Below are 12,981 nucleotides of genomic sequence, written 5' to 3'. Positions count from 1 at the left end.
ATATGATGCCCTCTCCTTAATCTTCCTGATTCTTTGTTTTCTTTCTTCAGCCCTGGGATGGGCCTCCACAGATCTCAAATATGAAAGTGTCTCAAGTTCACACCCGAGGAGGAGAATGTTAGGTTTATAGCCCCTGTAGGAAAAGAACCCAGAACTTGGCAGACCTTCCTAGCATCAGCAGCAGCCAATGATGATGATCACAAGTGCTGTTCATTTTGAACATACTCCATGCCCAGCACCAAGCTAAATCCTGTATGTGCATCCTGTCATACATATAGCCCTCATACCAACCCTGAGAGGTAGGCATCGATTTCCCCATTTTACACATGGCTAATCAGGAAGCTCAGAAAGAATAGGTAACTTGTGCCCAGGCACGGTGGCTCATGCCTGTAATCCCAGCACCTTGGGAAGTCAAGGCGGGTGGATCACTTGAGGTCAGGAGTTTGAGACCAACCTGGCCAACACAATGAAACCCCATCTCTACTAAAAATACAAAAAATTAGCCAGGTGGTGGGCACCTGTAATCCCAGCTACTCAGAAGGCTGAGGCAGGAGAATTGCTTGAACCTGGGAGTCAGAAGTTGCAGTGAGCCAAGATTGTGCCACTGCACTCCAGCCTGAGCAATAAGTGCAAAACTTGGCCTCAAAAAAAAAAAAAAAAGAGGCAACTTGTTCAAGGTCACATAGCCCCCGAGTAGTGGAGCTGAGCTTCAAAACTAGACCTCCAGAGGCTTCCCACGTGCCACCAGCCTCTGAGAACATTCCACATTGCCTCTGAATTCTGTCCCATGCATGTCCTCTGGTGGGCATTATTTTGAATCTTTGGCGGTACCATTTCAAATGTGTTTACTAACTCTCGTCATGTAACTCTGGAAATCAGACTCTGATCCCATTTTATTTTTGTCACTGGGAAGAACAGCTGGGCTGGGGTCAGGGTGGGGCTGTGGTGCATGGATGGAGCACTGTTCTGTTGCACCCGGGAAGTCCAGCCCTGTGGCGTCCCCACCATGTGACTCTGGGTAAGGGCCTACCCTCTCTTGGCTTCAGTTTTCTCATCTATGGGCCTCTTCCAGCTCGACATTCTGTGCTTTCCAAGTTAACTGCGCATTTCACAAGGATTTCATGAGGTTGTCAACTTCCACGCCCCACTGAAAGGGGGAGTGTTTCTCATCTAGGCTGAGCCTTCCTGGGGCATATGAGACTTGCTTCTTGCCATCACATCTCTGGCATTTCCCACATTCTGATGTTTGTTCTGCAGTCTCTGGGCTTTGGGGTTATCTGGTGTTGTCTCTCCAGTTCTCCCCAGTGGGGATGGAGTGTGCCCCCTCCACCCTCTGCCATCTCCCCAGACCCAGGTAACTGAATGCCTCCAACCTTTCTCTGCTCACCCATAGCATCCTGGCCTCTTCCTGCTTGTCCTGACATAACTGTTTATTGAGCCGGGGGTTTGGTGAACAAGTGTCCCCTGCTTTGTATCTTAAGGGAACATAGAGATGTGCGTGTTCTCCCCTCTGGCCTTTTGCTCAGCATTTTGTACATATTTACAAATCATTCATCTCAGCAACTCCACAAGTCCCCTAGTATCATCCCCATTTTGTAGGCAAGGCACTCAAGGCTCAGAGAAGTTAACAGATTTGTTTAACGGACACACCAGCTAGTGCCAGAGGCAAGATTCAAACCCAGGCCTGGCACACCCTGTCATGCCACGTGCCTTTGACTCACTACATTTACGCTGCATTGGATTCAGGGAGAAAAGTCTGTGGTCTTCTTGGAGTGGTGTGACTGGTCTGTGGTTTCTGTGTGGTTTTTTGTGTTTGGTAGGGTAAACAGGAAGATCCTAGGGATAAGTTCCAGAGGACAGCAAAACTCAGCGTATTTGTTTGGAGGGTGGTGAGGGGGTGGAAATCATAGAGACAGGGTTCCTGAAGGAAGCACCCTTTTCCAGCTTGGCATCCCTGAACCTCTGTCCACATTTGCTTCCAGATCTTGGAAGGAGACCAAGCCATCCTGCAGAGAATAAAGAAGGCTGTGCGGGCAATCCATAACTCTGGCCTTGGTAAGTGAGCCTGCTGGGTGCCCCGCCTGGTCAGGAAGCCCCTCTCCCAGCCCCAACCCGGAGCTAACTCCAAGCTCCCGTCTGTACCTCCACAGGCCATGTGGAGAATGAAGAGCAGTACCGAGAGGCTGTGGAATCCTTAGGCAACAGCCACCTGTCCCAGAACAGCCATGAGCTGTCCACAGGCTTCCTAAACTTGGCCGTGTTCACCCGCGAGGTCGCTGCGCTCTTCAAGAACCTGGTGAGGCCCCTGTCTCTTCCTTGCCCAGACTCAGGGTAAATCTAGTGGTCTTAAGAACCTGACTAGGAAAGGGTCCATTTCCTTCCTTCTCCCAATTTGCCCTTGACCTCTGACCTGAAGTCAGACCTGAGGTCCCTTTCCAGCCCTGACCTTTCTTTTGGATAATCCTCCTTTCTTTCTGGCTTCTTACCCAACTAACTCTTCTCTCTCTGTTCTCCTCCTTCTCTTCACCCAGGAGCAGAGGGGGTCTCACAGCAGGGAAGAGCCCCACGCAAGGGAGGGTTCCCTGGAGGAGCTTTGGGATAAAGGAGAGACAGGCTCTAGGGTTCCTACCTTTATACCGCTACTGCTGCCACTGCCGCCACCACCGCTGCCACCGCCTCCTCCTCTCCTCACTCCCTCTTTGTCCTCTGCTTTCCTAATCTACATCTGCTTCGTACTTAAATCCCAGGACGTGTCCCTGCCTCTACAAGCCTCTCAGCCCCTGTACATGGCCCAGTGGCCTCAGGTTGCTTCCTGATGGCTTCCTTGGTGACTGCCTCTTCCATGGTTCAGTTTGAACCCAGGTTATCTGGCTCCAGAGTCCAAGCATAAGCCTGGCTACACTGCCTCCCAGGAAGGCCTCTCGTCTCCCTCCAGGCTCCGTGGCACTGGAGCAGCTCTTGTGGCTCCAGTCCTACCCAGCATCCTCCCTGGTTGGCAGGGGCCACATCATCCTTGAGAGGCAATGTGCTCAGTGGTTAAGTACCCAACCTTGGACCTAGACTCCAGCTTGGAATCCCCACTCTGCTGCTTACTAGGTCAAGTCGCTCAGTCTGCCCAAGCCCCAGGTCTCTCATCTGTGAAACTGGGATAATAATGCTACCTACCTCACAGAGCGGTAATGAGGATTAAGCAAGTTAGTGCCTACTTTGTGGTAAGTGCTCAGTAAATGTTGGCTAATATTATATTAATGGCAAAACAGCAATTACTTTTGCACCAACCTAACAAAATCTATCATTGTTATAGCTCTTGGCATAGCTATGCCTCGTACACTGTCCTGCACGTAAAAGCCTTTAACAGTGTTTGAGGCCGGGTGCAACGTTTCACACCTTAATCCCAGTGCTTTGGGAGCCTGAGGTGTGTGGATCACTTGAGCCTGGAAGCTCTAGACCAGCCTGGGCAATGTAGTGAGACCCTGACTCTACAAAAAATATGAAAATTGCCGGGTTCGGTGGCTCACGCCTGTAATCCCAGCACTTTGGGAGGCCAAGGTGGCGGATCACTTGAGGTCAGAGATTTGAGACCAGCCTGGCCAACATGGTGAAACTGTCTTTGCTAAAAAATACAAAAATTAGTTGGGCGTGGTAGCAGGTGCCTGTAATCCCAGCTACTCAGGAGGCTGAGACAGGAGAATCACTTGAACCCAGGAGGTGGAGGTGGCGGTGAGCTGAGATCATGCCACTGCATACCATCCTGGGTGACAGAGCGAGACTCCATCTCAAAAAAAAAAAAAAAAAAAAATGCCAGGTGGGGTGGCGTACGCCTGTGGTCCCAGCTACTCGGGAGGCTGAAGTAGGAAGATCAGTTGAGCCTGGGGGAAGTCAAGGCTGTAGTGAGCGTGATCACACCACTGTGCTCCAGCCTGGGTGACAAAGCAAGACCCTGTCTCAAAAAAAAATAAAATAGTATTTGAGTTCAATTGAATTAGTGTCCTTCTTTATTTTCACCTCTTCTCTCCCTGTTTCAGTCAAACTAGTGTTTCCTGGGGGTCTGCTCTCTAGTGGGCATTGTACCAGGTGACACAGGAAAGTGTCAGACTGCCTCAGAGAACCACAGCCTAGCGGGGGAGAGAAAAACTAGTGTGTGGACTAGTATCAAGAAATACCAGCAGCATGGCACAAACTCAAGGACCCAGCAGCTGGTCTCAGAGGCCTAGTGCTGCCATGGTTCAGAAAAGGGGAGATCAGCATAGACCAGTCAGGAGGAGTAGCCAGGAGAGGCTTCCTGGAGAAGAGACCCAAGCTGTACCTTGGAAGCTGGTTGAAATATTAGGCCTCTTTAGGTTGTGAAATCACAGAAACTCAACTCAAACTAGGTTAAATTTTTAAAAGGGAATTCATTAGCCCCTGTAATGAGAAGTCCAGGGGCGCAGCTGGCTTAGGCTCCATCCTTTCCTCTTTTTTTTTTTTTTTTTTTGAGACAGAGTCTCGCTCTGTCACCCAGGCTGGAGTGCAGTGGCACGATCTCAGCTCACTGCAAGCTCCGCCTCCCAGGTTCACGCCATTCTCCTGCCTCAGCCTCTCCGAGTAGCTGGGACTACAGGCGCCCGCCACCATGCCCGGCTAATTTTTTTTTGTATTTTTAGTAGAGACGGGGTTTCACCATGGTCTCGATCTCCTGACCTCGTGATCCGCCCGCCTCGGCCTCCCAAAGTGCTGGGATTACAAGCGTGAGCCACCGCGCCCGGCCCATCCTTTCCTCTTAAGATAGTTTCTCTGTCTCTGCTCAGTGGGCAGGATAGCCCAGCAGGCCCAGATGCCCATCTTACCAGAATAAAGATGGTCTTTCTCCCACAACTTAGGCAGAAAAATCCCAGTGAGGATTGTGATTGGCTGGCTTGGGTTGCGTGCCTGTTCCCTATCCAGTCCCTCTATCCTGGGGCTGGGGTGCCCTGCTCAGATCTGACTTCTACGTTTACCCCATCTGACCACAGACGAGGAGTTCCCCACAGGAAAGGGGGTTCTATGACCATTAGTAGGGGAGGCTCTGAAGCGTTAGCCAGCCCAGAACAACAGACGTGCACTAACAGGTCAATTTGAGAGAGTCAGAGAAGAGAAGGGAGGCTGCTCCTGGCGAGGAACAGGGAAGAGACTGACCATGGGGTGCTGCTGGAGCAGTGCAGCAATGAGGCTGGAGCCATCAGGGGAGGGGTCACTCCGACACACCTCAGCCTCCCCTCCTGCCCCCTGTCACACAGGAAGCCTGGCGAGCAGTAGGTCAGCCATCCTAAGCTGACCCCAGAGCCAGGTCCTCTAGTCCTCCCCAGGCTCAGCACTCCTGCCATGACGGCCCCCCTCACTTGGCTGTCATCTCTTTGATAACATCTTTTCCTCTCCCCTGCTTCCCTTCCCTGCTGCTCTCTTTGCCAAGTGATACTTCACCGTACCCTGAATCCCTAGGGGCTGGATGCCAGTCACCTGAGGTGGGAATGGGCATCTCTGTTTTTTCCAGATTCAGAACCTGAACAACATTGTCTCTTTCCCCCTGGACAGTCTGATGAAGGGGCAGCTGAGGGACGGGCGACAGGTGAGTCTCCATGCTGGGAGTGGTGGTGGGACAGAGTAAAAGAGGGGTGGGCAGGAGACTGTTAGGGGGCAGGGCTGGACTGAGGGTGGAGGGGAACAAGTGAAGGGGCTGTCTTAGCGAGAGTGATGAGCCTGGGGAGGTCTGGAGGACCTGGCTTGGGTCAGCCTAGGATGGCTGACCTGCTGTCTGCCAGGCCCCTTGTGTGAAACATCTCATGTAAATCTTACAACCATCCTATGAGGTAGGCTTTGTGGGTATGCTCATCCCCATTTTGCAGTTGAAATTCGAGGCCCAGGGAGTTAGGTAACCTGCTGATGGTTTACATAACTAGGAAGTAGAGAGCCCATGTGGGAATCCAGGGATCCTGAATCCCATACTCAAGCTGCCCTGTCTGTGCCTGGCAGCCCCTGGCTGGATGCAGAGTGGAACTCAAAGAAGGTGACAGAATAATCTCCCTGGGCAATCTGCCCCAGACGGCCCAGGGGAGGAGCCGTGCTCCCCCAAGAGGGTTCCCTCCCTGCCCTAGGCTGCCAGCCTGGCACCAGCCTGCTAACCACACAAACCAGACAGGCAGCTTTTTCACCTTGGGAGTCTCGAGGTTGTTCAGAAGGGTGTGAGCAGCCTGGGTGGATGAGGCTTAGGCAAGCTAGGCGGGGGGTAGTCAGGTCTCCCTGGCTTGCTGTATGGCCTTGGGTAGACTTCTCAACCTCTCCGTGCATGTTCCTTGACCTGTACCCTTGCTCTAAGAGGATGATCTAGCACCAGGGAGGAGAAAATGCTGGGCTAAAGTTAGGCAGGGGGAGTTTGGCCTTCATCCTCCCATCCTCATGGTCATGACTGATCTCTCCTCTGACCAAGAGGACTCAGGGTAGAGCCCAAAGATCTCTTCACACCCCAAGCCATGGCCCATCAAACCTGACTGATTCTTGGCATCTCTGGGGAGGAGAAGGTCTGTTGGGAGGAGGGCCTCAGCCCTGAGAAATGGGGTCAGCTGAGCCTGTTTGGTGGGGGCAGATTTGCAGCAGGACTGTGGGGGCAGGGGCTGGTTAGAGAAGGGCTCTGAGCAGCGCAGGGGAGCACACTAGCAGGTCCCCCTGCAGGCAGCAGAGCATACTGTTTATTCCAGTGCTCCAGCTTCCCTTTGGGCAAATTGTCCTTTTTTAACCCACAGGATTCCAAAAAGCAGCTGGAGAAGGCATGGAAGGACTATGAAGCCAAAATGTAAGTGGCCACAGCCAGGGTCGTTTGTCCGGGAGAGTAGCGCTTAAACTGCAGCAGGGGGCTGGATAGGGAAGAACCTAACTGCTGCCAAGACATGTCATCCAGAAGTGGGTGGCATCTGGCTCTGTAGAGGCATTTACAGGGGATTGTTTATACCCAGACCTGACTGGATTCTGGGGACTAGGTCACGAGACCACCAAAGGAGCTATTGTGAAGGGACCTCAGGATACTGCTCTCAGAGTCCCATCTGCTCGGTGGTGCCAGACATGGGCAGGGATGGGAAGGAGCTAGCACTGACCAAACACCTCCATGTGCTGGCCATTTAATCTTCACAGTCACCCTGTCATGTGAGAGAAAGGTATTAGTATCACAATTCCCACAGGAGGACTCAGAGAGGTTAAATCACTTGCCCAAGGCCCCACAGCTTGGCAGAGGCAGAACTGGGGTTTATGCCCCTTGCTCCTCGTTCCTCAATGTCAGGTGGTATATCTAGAGAAGGAAATGGCTTCCTGTGTTCTGTGCACACCACACGATACTCCAGATCTCTCACCAGCTATTGGGACATCATGGGGAAAGAAGGAGCCTCAAGCAACCAGTGGCCAATTCCTCCTGGGCAGAGACTCCTTGGGCTCTGTCTTCTGAGGAGTCTGTCCAGATCCCAGCCCTTGCCCTCTGCCCACCCAGGCCCATACTGTAGAGCATTGTTTGTGCTTTTTTGTAAAATTTTGTTTTCTCTTGCATTTTGCCAAAGCAATTTATGCTTATTATGAATAATTTTGAAAATATGGAGAAATAAAAGAAGAAAAAAAATTAATCATCCTTAGCAGAGGATTAGGGTCATGGCAGGGGGATAATACTCTCTGTCGTTTGAATTTTTTTTTTTTTACAAGGTGTGGGTAACATTGCAATTTTCATCATTTTAAAAAAAAGGTGGGATGGGGAGAAACTACCCAAAAATAGGAGAAAAATTATTAATTTTCAAGCCTAAAATATTAACATTTTAACATTTATTTTCCTATGTACGAAGAAATGTTTTTATAAAAATGAGATCATAACAACATACTGTTTTGTAATCTGCTTTTTTCATTCAAAAAATACATTGTGACCATCTTTGTACACCATTACGTATTCTTCCACAACATCAATCAAATGAGTGTGCCAAAACCTGCATAATCCATCATATATTTAATCTGTTCCTGTCATTGGAGAAGCATCCTTGGATTTAAATATTTGCCCCTACTCATAATTATTTCTGGAGGATCAATTTCAAGAAGTAGATCCTGGAGCTTTTTATTGTTCCCTCAGCTCCCAGAGCCATGGCATTGCTCCAAGTCTGAAGCAAGGTCACATCTTGTCCCTGCACAAGCATCTCCAGCCCCAGCTGTGGGCATAGATCCTGTGATGAAGGGTGTAGGCACTGTGTGGCCATCCCTGTGGGACCCCGTCCCTGCCTGTGATGGGGCACGGCCGTCTGCTCTCACTGGAGGCCCAGGGACGGGTAGTGAGGGCACAGGCTGACCTTGTCTTCATGATTTGCTATGGGGCCACACCTCTTCTTCCTGAGTTACCTTGACTAAGCTCTTAGACTTTCGGGGATCGTCTACCAAATGGAAATAATAAGCTCTACTCTGCTGACCTTCCCAAAGCAGGTCTGCTTTTCCTAGGTTTTTATATTGAGCCTTCCTGTAGGATTTCATTTACAGACCAGACTCCATTTAGTTGATGGGAAAGGGGGATTGGCTGAGGTTATTCAGTGAGTTATTGACAGGACCTGGACTAGAACCCAGGGCTTCTGAGTCTAGTGCTATTTCTGCCACGTGGTCTCCTGGCTCCCACCATGGAGCCACATAGTTTGAGCTAATGTCTTGGCACGGGTGACTGTACAATCCTTTTCATACGGGCTCCAGGTGTAGCCAGATATGCGTGAGCCATAAGTTACTATGTAATTCCACCACATTCTTACCAAACAAGTCTGAGCAGCAGCTGGAAGGGCCCAGGGCCCTGATAGCATCTGTCAAATACCACTGGGAGCTTCACCCCTGGCTGTTCATATAGGAGGAGGATTACCTCTCCACGTGGGGCTGCTGAGAAAGGCATCCCGGGCCCTGTACAGAGGCCAAGTTTATCTAGGCAGTTCCATTTACAGGTCTGTTTCCTCATCTGTACAATAGGGACAGTAATACCTTGCAGGGTCAATGTGGCAATGAATAAGCACAGTGCATATAAAGCACTCAGCACTTCAGTTCAGCAAGTATTTATTGACCACCTCTGAGCCAGAACTAGAACCAGAATAACACAGGAAGAGATTGAGAGGCAGAAACTCACACATCTGCTGGTAGCATTTACCCTAGCCAGCTTTTAATCTGTGCAAGTCATTTTCCTTCTCTGGATCTCGGCTTCATCATCTGTAAAATGGTCCCTGTTCTGAGAGAGACTGTTATCTCTCAGAAAATAAACAGCGTGACTGTCAGCAGCTCGCAGGAATGAGGCAGGGAAGAAGGAATGGAACAAACCTCAGTCACAGTGTTGATTGTTAGGGCTGCCCCTAAGGCTCAGGCACTAGCCAGTCCTGGGTTCAACTCCTGGCCCCACCACTTAACAGCTGTGTGACTTGGACAAGTGACTTATCTCAGCCACAGGCTCCTCTTCTATAAAATGGGATAATGATCCTGCCTTATGGGGCTATCATTTTAGCATGTGAAGGGCCTAGCAGAGTGCCTGGGCCTAAAAATTATAATTAGGAGCCTATAATCCTAGCACTTTGGGAGGCCAAGACAGGAGGATCACTTGGGCTCAGAAGTTCGAAACCAGCCTGGGCAACATAGTGAGACCTTGCCTCTATTTAAAAAATTAATAATAATACATATATAATAAGTATAATACATATATTTAGAAGCCACACGTGGTGGCTAATGCCTGTAATCTCAGCTACTTGGGAGGCTGAGGCAGGAGGATTGCTTAAGTCCAGGAAATTTGAGACCAGCTTGGGAGACAGAGCTAGACCTTGTCTCTAAAAAAGAATAATAATAATAATTAGTAATAATAGCAGCTTCTACTTATTTAGAGTTTCCTTTGTGCCAGGCACTGGAATAAGGTCTTTGCATCTATTACCAGATTTATTCTCCCTGGCAGGGAAAGCTGCTATTGTTATTCCCAATTTATAGGTAAGTAGTGAGGAACCCCTGCCACCTAAGCGTGGCTCAAGGTTTCAAGGTTGGTGGGTGTGTGGTATTTAAATACTTCCTTCCTGCACCAGGAGTACCTGTACCCATCCCATGAACAACACTGGACTGTTGCTGTAGTCTCCTTCTGCAATGATCTCAGTCTTAGTAACTAGCATTTAAGTACTTTCACCCACTATTTCATTTCATTCCTTCTATTGCAATTCCACTCATAAGACAGAAAAATGTTTCTAACATTTGAAATGTTTTAAAAATGTTGGTGATCCTTTGAGGATAGGGAAGGAATGGGACTTGTTATTTTATAGGGGAAGAAAAGCAATCCCCAGCTATTATGTCATCTCAGAATGACTATGTCAGACTTTGTAGGGAAAATCTCTATGAATTATCTCAGCTGAGGCTGAGGGACAGAACTATGATAATTGACAAAGCCATTTTGTCAAAGCTGTGTACATTTTGTCGAAGCTGAAGCACATTGACAAAGTTGTGTACTTCATGGCTTATCTACACCCTGAGTTAAGTAGCATCTTTTAATCTCTACTAGCATTCAAAAAATAGAGAAAGAAGAAAGTACCATATGCTGAAAAAAATTATCTAAAAGGGATCACCAGTATTTACTACTCTGTCATCATTGCCATTACTAGAATCATCATAATCCTGCCATTCATTGAGGGCTTGCCATATGCCAGGAACTGTACTGTTTCCTATGCATTATATTATCCAAGGACAAGGTGTCATTACAGTGGTTCCCCCTTATCCTTGGGGGATACGTTCCGAGACCCCCAGTGGATGTTTGAAACTGAAGATGATACTGAACCTTACATTAGGTTGGTGCAAAAGTAATTCCGGCAGTTTTTGGCATTAAAACATAATCTATGCTTTTTCCTATATATACATGCCTATGATAAAAATTAAGCACAGTACGAGATGAACAATAGTAATAAAATAGAACATAGTAGCATCACTACCCTTGCATTCTGGGGCCATTATGAAGTAAACTAAGGGTTACTTGAACACAAGCACTGCAATAATGAAACAGCTAATCTGATAATCAAGAAAGCTACTGAATGACTAATGGTAGGTGGTATAGACCAGGGGTCCTCAACCCCTGGGCCATGGACTGGTACGGGTCCAAGGCCTGTTAGGAACCTGGACTGAACAGCAGGAGGTGAGCGTTGGCAGGCGAACGAGCATTACTGCCTGAGCTCCGCCTCCTGTCAGATCAGCATGGCATTAGATTTTCATAGGAGCACGAACCCTATTGTGAGCTTCACATGCCAGGGATCTAGGTTGCATGCTCCTTATGAGAATTTAAGCCTGATGATCTGAGCTGGAACAGTTTCATCCCAAACACCCTCCCCCACCTTGCTATCCGTGGAAATATTGTCTTCCACGAAACCAGTCCCTGGTGCCAAGATGTTGGGGACTGCTGGATAGACAGTATAAATACACTGGACAAAAGTATGATTCATGTTCCAGGCAGGATGGAGCAGAAGGATGCAGGATTTCACATGCCACTCATAATGATGCATAATTTAAAACTTACAAATTGGGCTGGGCATGGTGGCTCATGCCTGTAATTCCAGCACTTTGGGAGGCCAAGGCGGACAGATCACCTGAGGTCAGGAGTTCGAGACCAGCCTGAAACACATTGTGAAACCCTGGCTCTACTAAAAATACGAAAACTAGCTGGGTGTGGTTGTGGGCACCTGTAATCCCAGCTACTTGGGAGGCTGAGGCAGGAGAATCGCTTGAACCTGGGAGGTAGAGGTTGCAGTGAGCTGAGATGGCGCCATGGCACTCCAGCCTGGGTGATGAGCAAAAGTCCATCTCAAAAAAAAAAAAAAAAAGACAAAAAAACTTAGGAATTGTTTATTTCTGGAATTTTCCATTTAATATTTTTGGACAGGGTTTGACCATGAATAATTGAAACCACAGAAAGCAAAACTACAGAGAATGGGGGACTACAGTATTATTCTCATTTTCCAAATGGGGAAGCAAGCTCAGAAAGTTTTATAAAGGTTAAGTAAGTGAAGGAGCTGCCGAATATACTTTTCTAACCACTGTACTATATTGTGGTTTGCTTTTTGTCCATTTAATCTGGAGCAGATATCTTTCCATGTCAGTACAGTCATCCCTCAGTATCCATGGGGCATTGGTTCCAGGACCCCTGCAGATATCAAAATCTGAGGATGCTAAAGCCCCTTAGTCAGCCGCCTATATCCTCAGGCTTTACACCCACAGATATGGAGGGCCGACTGCATGTACAGATATTCCTTCTTTTTTTTTTTTTTTTTTTTTTTTTTATTGAGACAGAGTCTACTCTGTTGCCCAGGCTGGGGTGCAATGGTGCAATCATGGCTCACTACAGCCTTGAACTCCTGAGCTCAAGTGATCCTCCTACCTCAGCCTCCCATGTTGCTGGGACTTACAGGACCGTGCTACCATGCCTGGATAATTGTTTAAAATTTTGTTTTAAAGTAGAAACGGGGTCTTACTATGTTGCCCAGGCTGGCCTTGAACTCCTGGCCTCAAATGATCCTCCCACCTCAGCCTCCCAAAGCACTTGGATTACAGGCATGAGCCACTGCACCTGGCCAATCTTCATTCTAACAGCTGCATAGTATTTCTATATATGGCCATACTATTATTTGTCTAACTGCTTTCTACTGATGGACATTTAGCTTATTTTCCATTTTTGACTATTGAAAGATATGGTAACATTGTACACTGGGAGACTCCCCCTGCCCCTGCCCACCTGATGTCACTTCGTCTCCCTCATTCCTTCTTTTTTTGGAGAGACAGGGTCTTGCTCTGTCACCCAGGCTGGAGTGCAGTGGCACAATCACAGCTCACTGCAGCCTTGACTTCTTGGGCTCAAGGGATCCTCCTGCCTCAACCTTCTGAGTAGCTGGGACTATAGGCACACACCACCATGCCTGGATCATTTTTAAATTTTTTGTAGAGACAGAGTTTCACCATGATGCCTGAGGTGGT

At 48.5% G+C, this 12,981-nt stretch overlaps 1 protein-coding gene across 4 annotated transcripts in view; it reads left to right on the top strand.

The window, feature by feature from the left end:
- ASAP3 (ArfGAP with SH3 domain, ankyrin repeat and PH domain 3) overlaps positions 1 to 12,981 on the top strand; it is a 55,989-nt gene that overhangs the window by 26,866 nt on the left and 16,142 nt on the right. For all 4 annotated transcript variants that reach the window (XM_032759267.2, XM_058444394.1, XM_058444395.1 and 1 more), the window contains exons 2-5: positions 1,983 to 2,055; positions 2,151 to 2,296; positions 5,510 to 5,584; positions 6,756 to 6,805. In XM_032759267.2, coding sequence (XP_032615158.1) covers positions 1,983 to 2,055; positions 2,151 to 2,296; positions 5,510 to 5,584; positions 6,756 to 6,805 — 344 coding nt within the window. The remainder of the gene's footprint in view (positions 1 to 1,982; positions 2,056 to 2,150; positions 2,297 to 5,509; positions 5,585 to 6,755; positions 6,806 to 12,981) is intronic.

The sequence above is a fragment of the Hylobates moloch genome, unplaced genomic scaffold (assembly GCF_009828535.3).
Source record: "Hylobates moloch isolate HMO894 unplaced genomic scaffold, HMol_V3 SCAFFOLD_9, whole genome shotgun sequence".
NCBI lineage: Eukaryota > Metazoa > Chordata > Mammalia > Primates > Hylobatidae > Hylobates > Hylobates moloch.
Note: the sequence above shows the minus strand (reverse complement) of the source record. Positions and strands in the feature narration are given on the sequence as shown.